General features: G+C 42.9%; 4 protein-coding genes across 11 annotated transcripts in view; 3 read left to right on the forward strand and 1 right to left on the reverse strand.

Moving 5' to 3' along the window:
• The first annotated feature begins 1,979 nt into the window (after window positions 1-1,979).
• Rnf11 (Ring finger protein 11) lies at window positions 1,980-5,623 on the forward strand. Its single transcript, XM_076785749.1, has 2 exons — window positions 1,980-2,684; window positions 3,551-5,623. The coding sequence occupies exons 1-2, from the start codon at window positions 2,556-2,558 to the stop codon at window positions 3,938-3,940; spliced, it is 519 nt and encodes a 172-aa protein (XP_076641864.1). The 5' UTR covers window positions 1,980-2,555; the 3' UTR covers window positions 3,941-5,623.
• A 302-nt stretch (window positions 5,624-5,925) lies between these two features.
• On the forward strand, window positions 5,926-10,375 carry LOC143352844 (OTU domain-containing protein 7B). 2 transcript variants are annotated; one of them, XM_076785750.1, is made up of 8 exons: window positions 5,926-6,630; window positions 7,033-7,264; window positions 7,337-7,752; window positions 8,250-8,621; window positions 8,693-9,006; window positions 9,172-9,330; window positions 9,401-9,476; window positions 9,539-10,375. In XM_076785750.1, exons 2-8 carry the CDS (start codon window positions 7,051-7,053, stop codon window positions 9,638-9,640), a joined length of 1,653 nt encoding a protein of 550 aa, XP_076641865.1. In that variant the 5' UTR covers window positions 5,926-6,630; window positions 7,033-7,050; the 3' UTR covers window positions 9,641-10,375. The 2 variants fall into 2 exon arrangements, with proteins under 2 accessions (XP_076641865.1, XP_076641866.1); XM_076785751.1 differs by lacking the exon at window positions 5,926-6,630 and adding an exon at window positions 6,743-6,875.
• A 621-nt stretch (window positions 10,376-10,996) lies between these two features.
• Gcs2beta (glucosidase 2 subunit beta) lies at window positions 10,997-15,112 on the forward strand. Its single transcript, XM_076785895.1, has 2 exons — window positions 10,997-12,239; window positions 12,311-15,112. Exons 1-2 carry the CDS (start codon window positions 11,165-11,167, stop codon window positions 12,973-12,975), a joined length of 1,740 nt encoding a protein of 579 aa, XP_076642010.1. The 5' UTR covers window positions 10,997-11,164; the 3' UTR covers window positions 12,976-15,112.
• Window positions 15,113-17,542: 2,430 nt separating this feature from the next.
• The window catches only part of LOC143352878 (uncharacterized), a 145,847-nt gene continuing 144,959 nt past the window's right edge, over window positions 17,543-18,430 (reverse strand). For all 7 annotated transcript variants that reach the window (XM_076785855.1, XM_076785856.1, XM_076785854.1 and 4 more), the window contains one exon: window positions 17,543-18,097. In XM_076785855.1, coding sequence (XP_076641970.1) covers window positions 17,678-18,097 — 420 coding nt within the window. In that variant the 3' untranslated portion in view covers window positions 17,543-17,677. The remainder of the gene's footprint in view (window positions 18,098-18,430) is intronic.

Consider the following 18,430-nt stretch of genomic DNA (forward strand, 5'->3'; position numbering starts at 1 on the left):
TTGCCTTCGTCTGTCCCTTTCGCTCGAAACCCAATACTAATCTTTATTGTATAGCCGAGATCCGGTTTGGCGAAGCAGTTCAGGCATGCACGAATCTTTCGAGCTAATTAAGAGCCGATTTTGATCGTTGCTAAAGAATCAGTTATAGAGAAATTCAAAATAATAATGAACTTACGACTGATTTTTTGTGTTACAATTACTAAGATCGTCAGACTGTTCTTTCTTCAGGTAATTATTGAATAAGTTATATAAAAATCGATGAAATAATTTAAAGAAATGTTTGACGAGAAAAACTAGGAGTTGGCAATTTGGGCTATATTAGCTCCAATTATAAATCAATTATCGTACCCGATCCAAATATATGCATGTCGAAGAAAAAATCAACATATTTCAAAATGTGCGCGAACTACTGGACAAAGGTCAGAAGCTTGTTTCCACGATGCCCGACGTACGTAAACAAACATTTTTTCGCGCGTGATGTAGCATTCGCACATCCTCTCTAACGAGTTACGTCTTAATTCGAAGATTTATCAAATTTAACAGATTGAATAGAGAAAATATCTGAGAAGAAAAACATACATTTCCGATTCCTTCTCGAGACAATATTCGAACAGTTTCAAGTAGGAGCATTTGTTATCGCTTCTCTATCGATTCCTTCTTCAACTTACAATTAGCATTAGAGTTTAGAGCAATATGCAAATGCAGCAATACCACGCTATCTCTTCGGAAACGATACAGTATACATTAAAAAATGAATCTTTATAATCGTGATTGTTTCTTTAGATAGTAATGGCTAATTCGTCAAGGAAAATGTGCCATTTCAACGTGCTGTTTCACTTAAAATAATGACAAAACGATCAAAGATTTTTGTTCTGTTCTGTCATATGAGGGTACTGTCTAGCAGAGAATGGACCAATAAGAGATACGTCATTTGACCAAATACGCCGCCACAACAATAGCGTCGCAAGAACCGTAGACTTACTTTTACTCCTTGCGCCCTCTGCCTATTTAAAATGAACCTCATTTTGCAGATGGTAATGATTGATAAGTTATCAATGATAACTCGATTCAATGCAAAGTCACAGATGAGGTACAGGAGTAGACCAATCACCCAATGTATTTTTTTGTCTCACGTCCGCGGGGCTCTAGAGCCCCCTTACCATTTTTGTGTCACATCCTACCGTATCGGTCGGAACTAATATTGTGGAACCAATATCACGGACGAGATGTAGGAGTACCCCAGTCACATTATACTGTTTCGTGTCGCATGATATGAAATACCGAGTAATCAGAAATCGAGTATCTTGTATACTTCGAATAATCATGCATAAAAGTTACTTTGACATGCTTTAATAATGGAGCAAACAAAAGGATGTGTTGTCCTTTTAATTATTGCTCTGTGCAATTGTCGACGACAATTACTGAACGTTACCATGTGCGATAACACGGTTACCGAAGCGCAATCCACATTACATGTGAACATATATATTGTGTTTTAACACAATCATTTTATGTAAGAATCAACAATGAATAAATAAAGACAATGTAATTAAAAGACGTATCTGCGTATATAATTATAAAACCCACAACTTTTCTCGAACGATCGATTTGTCGTTGAGTTATACTACTGAATTTCGAAATTTTTTAGAATTTTCGTGCCATCTCTTTTACTACATATCATATTCTCCTAATACAAAATTGGGTAAAGTACCCGATGGCTACTGGCAGTCTTCTTCCCTGGTCTGAGAGCTACTGAACGCAAAAGAATCTTTGTTCGGGACTTGTCGGTAACGTAGATTGTGACATTGTCGATAACGAAGAGAATCTTGGAATATATCGGATATGTACCACTGATCGACCTGCAATACAAAGGATGTTCAAAATCGTTTAAGATTGTTAAGATTTTGGAAACTTTGCTTTACAATTCGTCTACGACATCACGGGCCAATCGTAGGTTGGTTGCCGAGTGTCTTTCGGATGGGACATAGAGATGCGATGCTTTGACAAGCTCTTTGTATCGTTCTTCGGTGATTGGACGATTGGACGTTGGCAAATGCGATACGGTCTCGGCGACGAATCGCGTCGAAGTACCTTTTACGCAGCAGAATGCAAGTGGAGTGGTGTGTATCTACCAAATGTCCGAAGAACGTTGCTCTAATAGTACCAGGGAGATGTGAAAAGTGGTTTTTCTCCTGATCGCGCACACAGCCTGGCCAGTGTACCAATGTAACTGGGCTGTTTTCCTTTTGGTCGCGTCCCGATAGATGCGTGGAGAGTCAGCTGTGGTTACGGATACGTGACGAACAATGCATCGCTGGTGAAGGTCCCTGCGCCACCGTATTTTGACGCGAGAATCACCAACTGTCATCCGTTCGTCCAAGACGGATCCCCGTAACAGGAATCATCACAAAACAACGCGATCTACGATGGGGGCAGGACTTCTAATATCCCAGGTCGAAGCTGTCTCGATTCTTTAATCGACGCTGGGATATATTTACGAGCCGAACGACGCTGCGTGTGGAAAGTTAGACCGGAGCTGACGTTCTCCCATCAAAATGGGAAACTGCTTCAAGCGTTCTGGTGGCAGTCAACAAGACGATACTACGTTGCTGAGCAACAACTCTGATCCTGTGCTGCCCGTTGGTTCGTCGCGGGAGGACCACGGACATTTAATACCTTACAATGTAATTCTCTCGTTTCTTCAATTGCCTTTAATCTCGAACTCTGTCAAGCGTGGACACTGTCTCGCACGTCCCCGATTTCTCTTTGTTTTTACGATAGCGAAAACGATGTCAACACTTTTACGCGTTCATCGTTCCACCGATATTAGCTCTGTCATTCTCAACTGAAAGATATTTTCTATATTAGTAGGATTTATGCATTTCCTAAAGGGAATATTAACCCTTCATAGCTAGAGTCTGTCAAACCATATGAAAAATTTGAAACAAACAATAATCTGGCTATATTTGTTGCAGGTAAAAGTTAGAGAGATGCTGTTTGGTCTCTTTGCATTTATTAAAATATCCAGCTGTTGTTAATTAGGGAGATAGACTGAATTGTGCTGGAAGCTAGTTTGTTAATTGACCCTTTGACCATGTACGATCCGCATCTCATAACATGATACTTGACATAGCGCAGTAGCAAATGGAATTTAGTTCACTGTCACACAATGCGATACACCTAAAGTAGTAGTGGTATCTTCTCAGAAAACTGTGACACTCAACTATTTACGCCTGACCAATCAGACAGTTTCTTTGCAAATTCCTTTAGCATTCCTTCCAACTACCATGTTATGAGACGCGAACAATACAGTGCCTATACGTATTCTTTAGTTTGTATACCTGTCATCTGTAAATCTCATATGATTCTTGCTCAGTATTGTTTATAATATTAACTTACATACTGAACATCTTGATGATCGTTGAATTTGCTATATCACTAGATTAGCACTTTTGTTTGACTATATAGTCAAAGGGTGAATGGTTTAAACCTTTGATCCTTTTGTCTTGCTCTATAAAAGCAAGATTCTCATTGGTTCTGGACATTGTAGGAGTTGGTGAGCTCTTACTATCCACCGGGTGGTCAACTGCAGTCAGTCACCTTAAACATAGGCTATGGAATTGGCATCGGCGTAACAGTGGGACGAACAAACGAGCTTAGTTCGATGAGCCAAGAGGAACTACGAGTACGAATTGAAAAACGTCTTGGACTAATCCAGCATCTGCCTTTGCGCGAATACGATGGAGCCAAGAAGGAGGAATGCGTAATCTGTATGATGGAGTTGCTGACGGGCGAACAAGTGCGTTATATGCCGTGTATGCACACCTATCATGCGGCTTGCATCGACAGTTGGTTACAACGTTCGCTAACGTGCCCATCGTGTATGGAACCATTAGACGCTGCCTTGATTAGCTCTTACTTTGATTATCCGACCACTTAACGCCGTAAAAGTAAGAAATTGGTGTAGCTAATCAGTAATCAAATTATACTATCATGGTAAAGAGTGCAACCGGGAAGAACCGTTAATATTATTATCGCATATAATGGCTTCCAAACTAGTGAAGGGGCCTTCTCTCGTTAATGGCCAATTATATTCGCCATTGTATTCAACGTATCCGCGCACGTGCTGAGTAATAATACCTTGTATCATAAAGAGTTGCAAACGTCTTCTGCGTAGGTCATTCCCTCCTACAGGGTAATGTTCTCCAAGTGGATCATTGCAATAACACATACAGTGTATTTACAGTCGAGAAGCAATCGCCATAGCTTATTAGTTGTTTTTTTTTCTGTGGAATCTAAAATAGTTTTTCGTTCTCCTACAGCTGATAAAATGTTCGATTTCACGCTCGACCGAGTCGAGCTACCGAAAAAAAAGGAATGTAAACGGTGTGTGTCGCTAAGGCTATTTTAAGTTTAAACAGAAGTACAGTACCTCTACTTGACTATCGTGGGTTCATCGAGTAGCGATAGACGATTAAATATATAAACACATGTTGTGAATATCGTGACCGATAACGATGTACTACAAGATATCACACTATCTATATTTTTAACTGTAATTCTAATCATTTCATATTTTCAAATACTAAAAACAAAAAAGATATTTTCAGATTATATCTTTCGACGTACAAAGTTAATCTCATTATTTTCAAATGCCGCATCTCTTGTTTAAACGTAGAGAGAGAGAGAGAGAGAGAGTGCGTGTGTGTGAGAGAGAAAGAGAGATCGTGAAACGCGTGAACTATCATTTCCTCGAGAATTGAATGTAACGCGATTTAAAGAAACTTGGTTAAACCAAAAAACATTGGGAGTTGTTATTTTATATTCCGATTTGTAAACGTGTGTAAACAATGGGCTGCTTGGAATCGTACTTTTATGTTACTACGTATGGGATACCGCCTGTATGTTTTTTTCATAAATGTACACGTATCTGTTACACTGTAACCGTATCACTGAAATGTCTTTATGTTCAATGATTACATTGAACGTGACTCATGCGTAATCTTAGGAAATATAAACCTGTATATCGGGTTGCCAGAGCTTCGAACGGAAGCGTCAAAGTCATTGATTGGTCGAAGAAACGTTTAATTCTTTAACATTGATCGTACGATTAGCAATGCTTAATTGTAAACGAGCGACGAACTTTATTTTTATAGAAATTGTACACAAAAGTCTTTATCTTTAAACTTGTGCATCGTTCGATCCAACCCTGTTATACTTCAACGTGATTTCAATCGTGGAAATGCGTGAAGAAAAATGGAGTTTAAACTTAGGTTGGTTTGCGATTCGATAAAATTCGAATTTGAATTTAACATTTGCGTAAATAATGTATTTAACTTAGAATTCGTGATAACAAGCAATCAGCCAATGTTCACTAAATTTTCTTTTAAGTCTACATTGCGGAATTCGTAGAACAAAAGAAATTAATCGGTAATGGTTTTCGAATATATCATGTACGCGTATGTATATGATCATTTACAAGAATATTTTTCTGTCTTACCGAAGCTTCGCGTGTAATATTGCTGATTTGTTTAAAGAGGAAAATGATGCTGTGACATAGTGATTTATTGACAAAATGCAAATATACGAATAGCGATTTAATACAAATATAAATATTTAGTAAGAGCTGTTGTATTTTCCACAACCTCCTATCCCTTTCTCATAGCGACCATTGTCTCACGATATATAATAAATTATACTACAAATTTTACTGAAAAGTTCACATAAGTACATTAATCAAGAAGTTCTGTCTTACATTTTCCGATTCGTATTACTACCAACAACTTTTACGATCACTGGAAAATTTACAACTAATTGAGTTTTGTAAATATATTTTATTTCAGCAGAAACGACAGAAAATAATTCGAATAATAGTGGAATGTGTTGAGAAGGTTTAAATTTCAGCGCCAATTCAATGGACAGACAACGCCATCAACGGTGGCGAGTTTATGAACTAATTTTCCCTACTGTGTGATCACGGTGTGTTACCAGATTTCCTCTCTGGTATTACACTGTGTGTGAGATCTTTTTGATCACCCTGTATAAGTGCGATACCTATTGATACTTGTCGGTGTAGGCAGGCGGGTAAGGTGTGTAAGTACACGCCTATTGTACGGTTTCAAGGTCAAACATCTCATTTCTAGCAAACATTGGTGTTATGACAGAAACGATTGGGTCAGTTGAGTGTGGTCTCGTAATGTTTTCTTGAATTTCGAAACTGATCGTGCCGCAGCGATCGCGTGAACTGTCTGCTAGTGGACGGGCACGGTACATACTGCGTAAATAAGAATAGTGTACCCGTTGTGCCTCGAGTTGACATGTGACCGGTTTAATGTTTCACGGTGATTTCCGTGTGCAACAATAATAAATCGTTTCTCGCCCTCCTACTCAGCCGCCGCACAGTGTCGAGGCTAGCCAAGCTCTAGGTTATGTTGTGTTTAGATCGCAGCCTGTGCGGAGTGTGGACACATTCTCAGTCGTAGCCGACACAGTCGCGGACAGCCTTCCACGGAGAGGCTTCAAAATATGAGAAAACGTACGAGCTGTTCGCGCGTCGCAAGCCAATTAGACTACCATTTAACGACGTTCCACCGCCGTGTTCTGTCGCTCTAATTCGATATACGGGCCAAGGTTTGCGTTTTTTCAGTAATTGCATCCGACCAGTAGATGCATATACATATAAATGCGTAGATGATACGTACCTACACACATATAGTCGCATACACATATATATAGACACGGTGTGTACATGCAATCGCGCATCCTCTGCTGAATTTAGTCGCTTTCGATATTTCGTAATCTCGAGAATCGAAATGCTTTGCTGCTTGCATTGATCACCTCTACTTGTTGATGTTGACGGTTAAATGCATCGTATAGTACGTAATTTCTCGAGGCTTTTATTCCTTTTTTCCTTTCTCGAATTTTTATCGCTTTTGACCATAAGCTGTTTAACCATACGATATCAATGTTTTCACATTGTTTTCATATTGATGTTATCAGTGTTTTCATACTAAATGAAATGTTGATTTACAGGTATACTAAGGCAGGGTGATGAACCTAGGACTGTCCCCATACGATGGTTTGGAGAAAGCGTCAACTTCCAATAGCGCTTTGGAAAATGGAAGCGGCGCTACCAAGAAATTGGCCAGAGGCATATCCAGAGCCACCGAAAATGCAGCTATTGTTTCCTATGCTCGTTCGCAGATAGGGTCGCTAGATACTCCGGAATTCACTTTCTCTCTTCCAGACCTAACCGTGTATCCCGGTACTTTGCACATGTCAAAATGTTACACGTACATATTTCCGATTACTAATGTAATAAAAAAATTGCTTGTAGATTCTTTTCGTCAATTTTTGGAGAAAGATCTGATCGAAGGTGGATGTTTGACTTCATTGGAAGCCGCTGGTCGCTTGAATTGGTGGTGTGGTGAAAAAAATGAACGCAACAGAGTCCTCTGGCCTTTGGCCACGTCTGGAGATGGCAATTGCCTTCTACACGCAGCCTCTCTAGGCATGTGGGGCTTTCACGATAGACTTCTCACGTTAAGAGAGGCATTGCATAATACTTTAGCCAAAGGAGAATACAGACACGCCTTGCTTAGAAGATGGAAATGGCGGCAAATGGGTTTGAACGCTGCCGCAGGACTATCTTACACGGACGCGGAATGGTTGATCGAATGGCAGACCATCGTAGACATGGCCTCTCCTATTTTTAGAAACCAGACAGCTACATCTTATCAAAGTTTAGAGGAAGTATGTAATGTTTCTTTTTCTCCGATATAGCATTAGGTCTTCCCATAAATTGTGTCTTTTTTTCTTCCTATGCTGTTCAAGATCCTTTCGTACACCTTTGAAGAAGGTATATTCGTAGCATTTAGAACACTAATTTCTAAAACATCGTCAAAGAATGAATGTTAAAACATTCACTTTTAGCTTTCTGTGCTGTATGAATTTAAAAAGGACAATACAATTATACACGTTGTTTAAAAGATTTGCGACGTATACGGAAAACAAGTTTCGATTGCAAGACAGTGACAAAGATGGTTTTCTAAATTTCAAAACGGAGTTTTCGATAAACCAAGATCGGGTCGTCCAACAACGCTTGATATTGGCGGATTTAAAATTCTGTGATTAAAAGTAAATGTACGTATTAAAATTCTACACTTAAAGCATTAGAAAGCGGCACGATTTATGGGATGATCTAATATATTCCGACCGAATGAAAGGCTAACCGCGATGCAATGTTTTAGGTACACGTATTAGCGTTGGCTCATGCTTTGAAAAGGCCTATCATAGTCATAGCGGAGACCATGTTAAAGGACGCAGAGGGTGTGGCTTTAGCTCCGATTCCGTTCGGGGGCGTGTACCTCCCTCTAGAAGTACCTCCATCTCGTTGTCACAGAACTCCGTTGCTGCTAGCCTATCATTCTGCCCACTTTTCTCCCCTTGTGATCGTCGACGGATCGAGCGATTTCGATGATCGTTGCAGCGAAGGCGTCAACATACCTTTAGTCGATCCTGACACGGGACAATTGTTACCTGTCCTTTTCGCGGTAGACCCTGGACCCGATTGGGACTGGCACGGAGGGTCTCGCGACTTGATCGAGTGTCAACCAGATACGGTAGCTTATCTTTATATAGAAAATGTACTTGCATTCGTACAAATATACTCATAGAATCTATTTCCGTTCAGATGGAGATCTTATTACGAGAGTACTTAGACTGTGAATATCAAAATTTTACCTCGGAGGAGATTGAAAGATTAGCCGACACTGATGGTTCATTTTCGAAAACAGCGAAGCAATTGCTGGGTGTTGCGAAACAGTTTGGGTCGATCGGAAAATCCGTTAGCAAGAAATTATGGCCTACCACCAAGAGACCAAAGAGCCCGCCGTCAACAGTTGGTGGACTTCCGACGGAAGGTTTGCTATGTATAAGGATCAGAAGTAGACGTCATCAGTACGTGGATCAGATGCTTCAGAATTATCTTCAATGTGCTCACGCAAGGTTTTACAGTATCTCATTCTAAAGCGACATTAAACCCTCGGACGCCAACGTCTAAGTTCGAGTTAACTTCTCAATTTCTAGTGGCTCATTTAAGATAAAAAGTGTCGGCTTTCCGAGGGTTAAGTTGATGTATGAATTTGGTACTATAAATCGGATATGCTACAGGTACCTGCAGGATCATAAAGTAGACGATACTGGCAGTGAGTTGAATTATGGTGCGGGCAAGTCGAAATTTTATGCTGCCAGCGATCGAGGAAGTCACGCAAGTGTTAGCAAACTGTTGCCCACCAATCCAAACAAGGATCGCACGCTTTATCTTTCAAGGCATGTATGACTGTAGAGTAGATTTCTGTCGATGATTGTGGACACAGTTTTTAACCAGCGTCCTTTGCAGGTCCACTTTTTACAAAGACCAAGCGTCATCCGAAAAATCGGGTCCAGAACGGTGGAACAACAGCAATAGTTTACCGGTATGTGTTGAACGGACGGCTCATTCTAAGTCCGGAGTTGAGTAATTTGAGGATGATTTCAGGCTATTGTCAAAGAATGTCGCAACGAACAATGTCAATTCTTCGGTTCGGCAGAGAATGATTACTACTGTTCACAGTGTTGGGCGAATCGACGATACCGTTGAGGATTTCGACTCAGCGGCGCATGACAATAATGACTTTTTAATATCGATCGTATAAATCATGTATAATCAGACTTAGACTTAACACTAGCCATTTTAAAGCGAAGTTTAAGAGAAATAATCAATTCATTCAGATATTCTTCTTCCTGCTACATCGACTCATATTTTTGTTTCTCGATTGAAATGTTATGTTGATTACTCATTAATATTTGATCTCTTTCAAAAGCATATCAGATGTACAGGGTTCAACTCTCTCTTTGACTAATATACACCCACACACATACACACACTAAATGCCTTTCACGCGTAGCTTATATATCAGATCAGTCCCAAAAGAGATACGTATATTTTCAAGTAACGACGAATCAGTATTTTCACAAAGATATATATGTATATATAATTCATGACGATTTTCTGTACGTGCCTTCTGTCGCGCAGAATTAATACAAATACTGAAAAAGAGGTGAAACTCGATAATACTCGTTCTTCGATGCTGCGACGGGGATATCTGTTTTCCCTCGTGTCTACCTCCACCGCTTTTAATATAACGCTTTGTATGAATTGATCGCGCTTCGCTTGATCACTTGCTTTGTGAAATGGGATTATTTAGAGAAGCGCGATCCTGAGGTGTTAAAGTGATATTCAAATTGTTTAGTACGTATAATCTTGATGCCTGTTGACAGTTAATTGTACATGTAAAGCTGTGTGAAAAATAAAACATATTTTTCTATCTCCTGCGCTATTTTGATTGTCTCTCTTATTTTTACTGATGATCAACAATTATCCCCGCAAAATTTAAAAACAAGAACATTAGAACCTCTACAGGACAGATGACAGTAGCGCTTCTTGTGGCAACACCTCGAAGCTTGTTGTCAACTACCGACTGTCGGTAATTTTTACGCGGAATGGCGCTCCGTACGGAGCGAATGATTCTTGCCGGAATTTGCATTGTGTCTTATGAGGGCAACAGTAAGAATCATTTGCACCCGAATTAATCGTAATATTTCAATGTTGTCCCGCTGAGACTTTTTAATTTACGAGGATTCAAATCAAAGCTAGAGGAATGCACTTCACATCAGAAAGAATGCGATTTGGAAATAATTATGAAAATTGAAATCAAAAAGTTTTGTACCAAGCTACAGTTCAAATATCTCCGCGCTTTCGAATGTTTGCAATTTCTCGCGTGCAGTCTCTTCGTCTTCTTTTCGCAAAAGCAGAGATATCAACTTGTAGAAGCGGCAACACTGTTTGTAGGTAGTCACAGAATACACGTAAGTCCAAAGTTTCGAGGTCACGAATATCAAAGGTTCCGACAGGAGGATTCACCTGTATATGGACGTCCAAATCCAAATAAAAACGTTCAAATCAATGCTATTTTTAATTTTTCCATTTTTACAGAGACAGATAGACACGGCAGGAAATCAACAATAAATTAAACGGATAGAAACGAATCGACGAAAGATGGCAGGTAATTAGGCACCTTTGCCTCCTCCACCGTGCTCCCATCACACCACAGAAGTCTAGTCTATGGACGGTTCTTCAAGTTCATGTGTATATCCGAATGTGTGCGTGCGTGTCCTGGCTCGTGTCTTTCACCGTTTGAACCTCAAAGACTGTTCGGTTTTCATCGGAAGAATTTCGAACGATTCGCGTGCGAACGGATTTTCAGACAGTATCACCGGAGTATCGCACAGAGAAGCGACGATGACCGATCGCAAAGTATACCTGGCAGTTGTTCTGTCGGTCGGTCTGTCGATGCTATTGGGCCACGTAGCCGGCGCGAAGGTGCTGCAGATTCGTGGCATACCTACAACGAAGAGCTCGCTGTTCTCGCCAGACAAGGACTATCAGTGTTTCGACGGTAGCCTGTTGATCCCGTTCGCGTGGGTGAACGATGACTATTGCGATTGTGCGGACGGTAGCGACGAGCCGGGTACGGCTGCCTGCGGCAACGGCATCTTCTACTGCGAGAACACCGGGCACAAAGCCCGCTACATACCCTCGAGCTGGGTGAACGACGGCATTTGCGATTGCTGTGACGCCTCCGATGAGTACAAGTCAGGTAAAGAGTGTCCGAATAACTGTAACGAGCTCGGCAAGGAAGCTAGATTGGAGCAGCAGAAGGCCGAGGAACTGATGAAAGAGGGCAATAAAATAAGGGCAGAGATGGTCTCCAAGGGCAAACAATTGAAGAACGACTACCAGACCAACCTAGTGAAGCTCAGAGCCGACTTCGAAGAGGCGGCTCTATTCAAGAAGGAGATAGAAGCGTTGAAGACCCAAGCGGAGGAACGAGAGACGGCTGCATTGGAAAAGTATCGGGTAGTCGAACCGGAACAGCCTACGGTCGAGGAAGGGGAAGAGGAGAAGGAGTTGCAAGATACAGAGATCGAGGACTACTTCAAATTGTTGGACTCCGATAGTAGCGGCACCATCACCGTCATGGAGTTGAGAACCAGAGTAACCTTTGATAAAGACAGGGATGGAACTGTCAGCGAGGAGGAGGCGCTCTTTTTCTTGAACAACAAGAAGGAGGTGAATCTCCAGGAGTTCATGGACTCTGCTTGGCCTCTCGTCAAGCCCTTCTTAATGTTGGAACAAGGTCGGCCGGCGACGATAAATGTATTTTATTTTTATTCAGAGTCACGCGTTGCAACTCAATTGTTGTTTCAGGTATGTTCAAACCAGACGATCAAGCTGAGGAAGAAGAAGAGGGCCATGAGAGTACGGAGGAGCCATCGGAGCACGACAAAGAAGAAGACGATGACGGAGAGGGAGACGAGGGGGCAGAGGGAGCAGGCGAAGCTCAAGAGAAACAGGAGCCGGCGATCCAGTACGACGAGGAGACTCAAGCTCTCATCGACGAGGCCACGACAGCTCGGGAGTCCTTCCACACGGCAAAGAAAGCGGTGAACGACTTGCAGTCGGAGATCAGGATGCTCGAGGAAAAACTGGATCGCGATTACGGGGTCGAAGAAGAGTTCGCACCTTTGGACGGCCAGTGCTTCGAGTACACGGACTTGGAGTATGTCTACACCTTGTGCATGTTCGGCAATGCGACGCAGAGGTCCAAGTCCGGTGGCAGCGACATCATCCTGGGCCACTGGCACGAATGGGCTGGACCCGATGGCCAGAAGTACTCGAGAATGAAGTACGACAGGGGACTGACTTGCTGGAACGGCCCGGCACGCTCCACCATGGTCACGCTCACCTGTGGCAAGGAGAACAAGCTAATGTCGGTAACGGAACCGATGCGCTGCGAGTACGCCATGGAGTTATCCACACCGGCTCTGTGCAACCCTAGCTCGGAGACTGCCGACACTCACGACGAGTTGTAAATCTCCTGTCGCGACAGACCTGTGCGAGCAAACACGAGATACATAGACGAGACACTGTGAGACGCAACCTCAGAGCGACGTAAAGCGTAACCGATGCAAGGATAGATAACGGCTGCGACAGCCGATCCGTTATCAGACCTGTTGTCTATCACCCCGAGCGCTCGTGTGAAAGTATTTTAACGCTTGTAATCATTTTCATCATTCCGAAGACAAGGTACTCCGATGGTCCTTGCAATCAGGCGCAAGTATCGTCGGGAGCGAATTAGTAGAGAAGTATCTGTGCGAGAATTTTTTTTCGAATCGGCCAACATAAGCCAGACAGTTGCATTTTATAATCGTAATGGCGTATTTCAGGATCCAATCAGTCGGTCCAATCTCCGCGCATTTTATCCATTAGAATTTGCATTTACGCGCGTTCAGATACTTTCATGCGCCAGTTAATTCCACGTTTCAACGAACGATCGAGTTGTTAAATTCCTGAGTGGACATCACAGATGCAAGAAAACACACAAGCGTTAGTTTAACGAGTACCCACGGTCGTGATTAGCACAACGTTTTTTACCGTCAACGATAAGCACAGCTGATAAGCGCTGCTGAGAGCCTAGTCATACCTTGCGCGTTACGTAACAGCAGAGTTCCATCGTATCCGCGAAAATGGTTATTCGTATTTGCACCCTAGAGACCCCTGATCGTGTTGCTCGTTGAGAAACCAGCGTCCATAATTCGCTGGCGACAACGTGTTTCACACTTTCCGGTCCGCTGACGGCCTTATGCCCATTTCTTCGCCAAAGCAATCAACATTCAGCTAAAAATTCAAAACAATTACATCAACAATCTGTTAGTCTACAATCTGTCGTCAATATTTCTAGGTCCTGGATTACTTCGCGGTATCTACTTTCTTGTCTAGTGTTCCTCTAACACAGCTGCCGCGACACTTGCTCCACGAGACGTCTCGCGTACAGACGAGTTAGCTAAGCCTGTCTCCCTGCCGAGGCGGTGCTAATGAATACCAATTACAGGACGGACCCCGGCTCCGCGATGGAGGATGGTACTTCCCCCGTGAACATACTGGCACAGGCTGCGGCCGCCGTAGCTCCAGGGATGATTACTATCACCTTCAGGATTTCCCGATATCCCCACGCATTCTACACAGGGGTGGTACTCCCCTTTTTCGCCGACCCCAATGGGCCCATGGACCCTCGGCCCACTCTACCTCCGTCTGTGTATTCCACCGCCTACGCGAACATATCCACAGGGTCGTACCGCGGGTGGGACTCGTATTTCAGGGCCCAGTTCCCTGCCTGTAGGTCCAGCCTCGTCAGGCCCACATCCGCTCTGCTCAATGAACGATCATCTGTTCTAGCTTTTGTTTATTCCAGTATTTTAAAAGACGGATAAAATATACAGGGACTTACCGTGCAGAGTCGAGTGCTCGCCCGTGGCCATTACAATATTTCATATCGGATATTTGCCCCAGAACCAGTTCACGTTTCAGCCAATAGCGAAACACACGTGTCCGAAATGACCAAACGGATTCTCGTTTGCCCGCCGAGGCATCTTCTCGTTTCTGCAGAGTACATTCAAACGAAAACGAAAACGTTGAACCGAAGCGGACCGAAAAGTGTCGAGCAACGCCGGGCCCCGTGTTTCGATCGTTAAAGTTTGTTGAGAATCGATTTACTATTTCCGTGATACGCGAGAAACCGTTGTTAATCGCAGTCACCGCCAATCTATTGTGTGTCACCGTTGCATACATTCCTGATCTTTTTCTACGAGAAATTTTTGTACCGAGCGCGATTCGCCCCCGAATCAAGCATTGTTTTCCGTGAAACTCCCAACCGCCTACTGTCGTGTGTGTATGTATGCGCGTGTGTGTGAGAGCGTGCGTGTGTGTGTATGTAAACGCGTTCGCGCGTACGTGTACCGTAGAGATGTTGTATTAAAAAAAAAAAAGAAAGAAAGAAAGAAAAAACGAAACGAGAACGCGAAAAGCAAGAAAAAAGAAGGAACGAATACGCGACACCACTTGTACCGTATCATCATCTGCAATCCGAGGTATTTTGTAATTTTTTAAAGGCGCGTCGACACGCGCGCCGAAATATGCGGGTTCAATAAAAAAGGAAAGAAAGTACTGTAATTCACGATGGCAGCTTTATTTACATTAATAACGTGGCGATCTGCTCTTTCTGTATTATGTGTAATATATATATTTATATATATATTCTTCTTCAATTATGCGAGTTCTTGTAACGTTGTAGCAACACTTACGAGGGACACCACTTAGGTGTGACACGCCCCTTTTTAATGTAATTCATGTAGGACACAACAGACGGTAATCTGCATAAATATCATTGAAATCGGGGCGATGCGTTTAAACGATATCCCTTGTTAGTTTGTTCTCTCTCACACAAACACACACACACACACAATCGCGCGGTCTCTTTCTCTCTCTCTCTCTCTCTATTCATATCTCGTTAATCTAAAACCGATCTACAACGGTATCTTTTGGATTCCGACATGTTTACGATTCAACTATATAGACGGCTAACAAAAAATATAAAGAAAAGAAAGGGGCGGCTGATGGGGGGTTGGAGCTGATGAATAGACTGCGGATCTTTGATCTTTGTGTGTTTCTTCTGTTAATTTGGGTGAGTTGAGTAGAGTATAACAGCCTCCACTGCTCTATACATGTTTCATCGGTTTTCTTTTTCTGATAAATGCATAAAATCCGCAGTCGATATTGATGAACGTTTCCACGCGACCTATCCAAGCATGTTCTACGCCCATCCGATTCTTCGGTACTTCGTTAAGGCACTTAAAAGACCGAGGAGACACGCTCCAATGTCTTTTCCTCACCCCACGACGATCCCGCTCCCTCCCGCTCGTGATTCGTTTGATCTGTCCAATTAAAAATCAATATTGAACTTTCGGAAACCGTGTTCTTTTCACGCGAGACGCCCGGTATCCCTAGAATTACTCGAGCGTCTTCCCCCCTTCAAATCCTGTTAATCAAAAGTATTTCCTCATTTACCTCAAAAACGAGTTTCTTACGCGTTACGATATCTCTTATTGTTCTTGAATTTTCAGTACAAACAAAAATGCAAAAATACAAAGATAATTTCACCCCAAGGGATAATAAATTAATACAAATTTTTCCGAGGTTCGGACGAGGGCTAAGCAACATTTTCCTCTTATCTTTCGTAACACCCTGCAGAGCCAACGGACACCGAGTGTTTTCGGAACCAGTAGACTCTACAAACCGATTCTTTTCTTCTTACAAACCATAGTTTCCCAACGTTGCGTGTCGAGAAGATTTTGAGTTATTCAATTTCCACTTGGAAATTTTGAGAACACGCTGGGAAGCTACGGCGTGGACGAACAAATAAACGGTTCGCGATCGTCGCTCGCTCAGAGTTTCTCTGTCGATTTCGCGCGTCGAAAGTTCCTACGTAGAAAGTACCGAATGAAAAGGCAACATTTTCCAAGGATCACCTGACACGTCTCCCGACAGCGTTCTCAACGTACCCTGTGTTCGTTTCGATCAGACATTATCATTCCTCTCGCTCGCGATAATGATGGGGGGGGGGGGGCTTTGGGGGTTGGGCTAGTTTCTTTTTTTGTTTGTTTTGTTCTTTTGTTTAATGGTTCACTTGGTATTATTTACAGAACGGAACGCTACACGACATTTATCTGTGCCTCTAAGCTACTGTACAACAAGATCCACGAAACGCCTAGGCTCCTACGAGCCATTCCACGTCAGACCGCGCACAGATATCTTTGATTCTTGTAATTTTACGCGCGGTTTCACGCGGAATGGTTCCTACGCGAGAAGATCACGGACTCGGTGAGCGCGATCTAATACTGGATCCGGAGAAGACCCGGTAACGTCGCGCCGAACTACGCGACTCTCGTTACACAACGGAAAACAATTGAACAACTTCTCTCGTGGATAATCGCGTTGCGGTGCGCGTAATCCGATCGCTCGATTTCGAACCTCTTTCGAATGCGATCGACGAACATCAACTTTCTACCGCGTGAGAAAAACAAAAAATGGTGGAGAACGTAAGCTCAGCATGCACAATATTCGCTCCGAGAACGTGCCAAAACCTCCGAATCGGAGCATCCCTGTTTCCAAGCATCTTCCAAACGATCTCGACTACAAATAAATGTTGATTAACAATTTTCCGCGTGACCACTCTCGATTCTTTATACAAAATACAATGACCTATTTGTAGAATTTATAAAACGCGAGGGTAAGCGAAAGTTCGAATATTTCAACACCGACCCGCGGATAATATCACAAATATTATCCGTATAATATTTGTTCCATTTCCTTATATATTCGTATTTGGTACAAACGCACGAAGTGCATGTTTCGTGTTACAATAATCTATCCTATTCGATCGCCCGTTTGAATTCACGATTCTCCGAAAGGAACAGCCGGAAATGAAAAAGTTTTGCCCTGGCGTTAGCATCTTTTTTAAGATCTGTGTCGCACACCCGGAGCGAATGCCGCATATACTAACGTATCGTCACGCGCGATCTCTCGACCTGTTCCCGGTCTCCGAGCGAAATCTCCTCAGGATTGGCGACTCTCGGCAGGTCAGAAGAGCGATCGTCCCTCGAATCGATCCGTCCGGAAGCTCGTCGACGACGACCGAGCCAAGGATTGATGTGAACGAGCGCGGCGCATCCCGCCGTCTCATTTTCCCAGCTTCTCGAACATGATCAGCTTCTCCTTGAAGCTCTTCGTGTCGGTGGACACCTCGGATATGTTCCCGTTCAGCATGTTCTGCAGATCCTCGTCGTTCTTGCTGACCAGCAGATTGTCGAAGATCATCTTGTTGTCCTCCTGCTGTTTGGCGACCGGCGAGGTCGGCTGCGAGCCGGTGATCGGCTTCTTCTTCGGGTAGATCACCGAGCTGCGCTGGTTGTTCCCGTTGTCCGCCATTTTGGCCACTATCGTGAAGGCCAGCAGCTGGTGGATGTCGATGTTCTCCTTTGACTCCGACGACTGCCGCCAGTAGAACTTGTCCGTCGAGATCAACGACCTCGAGTCCTCGGCTCCGTTCGCCACCGACATCTCTTCGGGGTCCACGATGTTCTTGTTGCTCCACGAATCCTGTGTACCGACGAAGCAATTTAATTTATTTTATAATAACAAAATGATAATAGGAGAGGGGGCAGACGAACTTCTATCCTAAAATTGAAAAATTACCCCAAAGGGTACAGTTGACTAAGATGGTAGTCTGATAACTAAATCGCCGATTTTAAGTTTCTGGAATTTTCTAAAAATCGATTTTGCGATCAAAAATTCGGAGAAAATTCATAGTCGTGTATGCTGTTAGATAGAATGTTCATGAATTTTTTCGTAATTTTTTGTTGAGTGAAATGGAAGAAAAGGAACACAGTTCATTAAAACCGTGTTTGCTTTAGAACTACCCTTGTGGGTATA

Source organism: Halictus rubicundus, chromosome 3 (genome assembly GCF_050948215.1).
Source record: "Halictus rubicundus isolate RS-2024b chromosome 3, iyHalRubi1_principal, whole genome shotgun sequence".
Classification (NCBI taxonomy): domain Eukaryota; kingdom Metazoa; phylum Arthropoda; class Insecta; order Hymenoptera; family Halictidae; genus Halictus; species Halictus rubicundus.

What these genes read in the sequence shown, in the direction of transcription:
- Rnf11 (XM_076785749.1), top strand. Translation starts at nt 2,556, where the DNA reads ATGGGAAACTGCTTCAAGCGTTCTGGTGGCAGTCAACAAGACGATACT. An exon ending in GACATTTAATACCTTACAAT is followed by an intron (nt 2,685 to 3,550) that starts GTAATTCTCTCG and finishes TGGACATTGTAG; the next exon opens with GAGTTGGTGAGCTCTTACTA.
- LOC143352844 (XM_076785750.1), top strand. Translation starts at nt 7,051, where the DNA reads ATGAACCTAGGACTGTCCCCATACGATGGTTTGGAGAAAGCGTCAACT. An exon ending in CTTCAATGTGCTCACGCAAG is followed by an intron (nt 9,007 to 9,171) that starts GTTTTACAGTAT and finishes GATATGCTACAG; the next exon opens with GTACCTGCAGGATCATAAAG. An exon ending in CGCACGCTTTATCTTTCAAG is followed by an intron (nt 9,331 to 9,400) that starts GCATGTATGACT and finishes CGTCCTTTGCAG; the next exon opens with GTCCACTTTTTACAAAGACC.
- Gcs2beta (XM_076785895.1), top strand. Translation starts at nt 11,165, where the DNA reads ATGGACGGTTCTTCAAGTTCATGTGTATATCCGAATGTGTGCGTGCGT. An exon ending in CTTCTTAATGTTGGAACAAG is followed by an intron (nt 12,240 to 12,310) that starts GTCGGCCGGCGA and finishes TTGTTGTTTCAG; the next exon opens with GTATGTTCAAACCAGACGAT.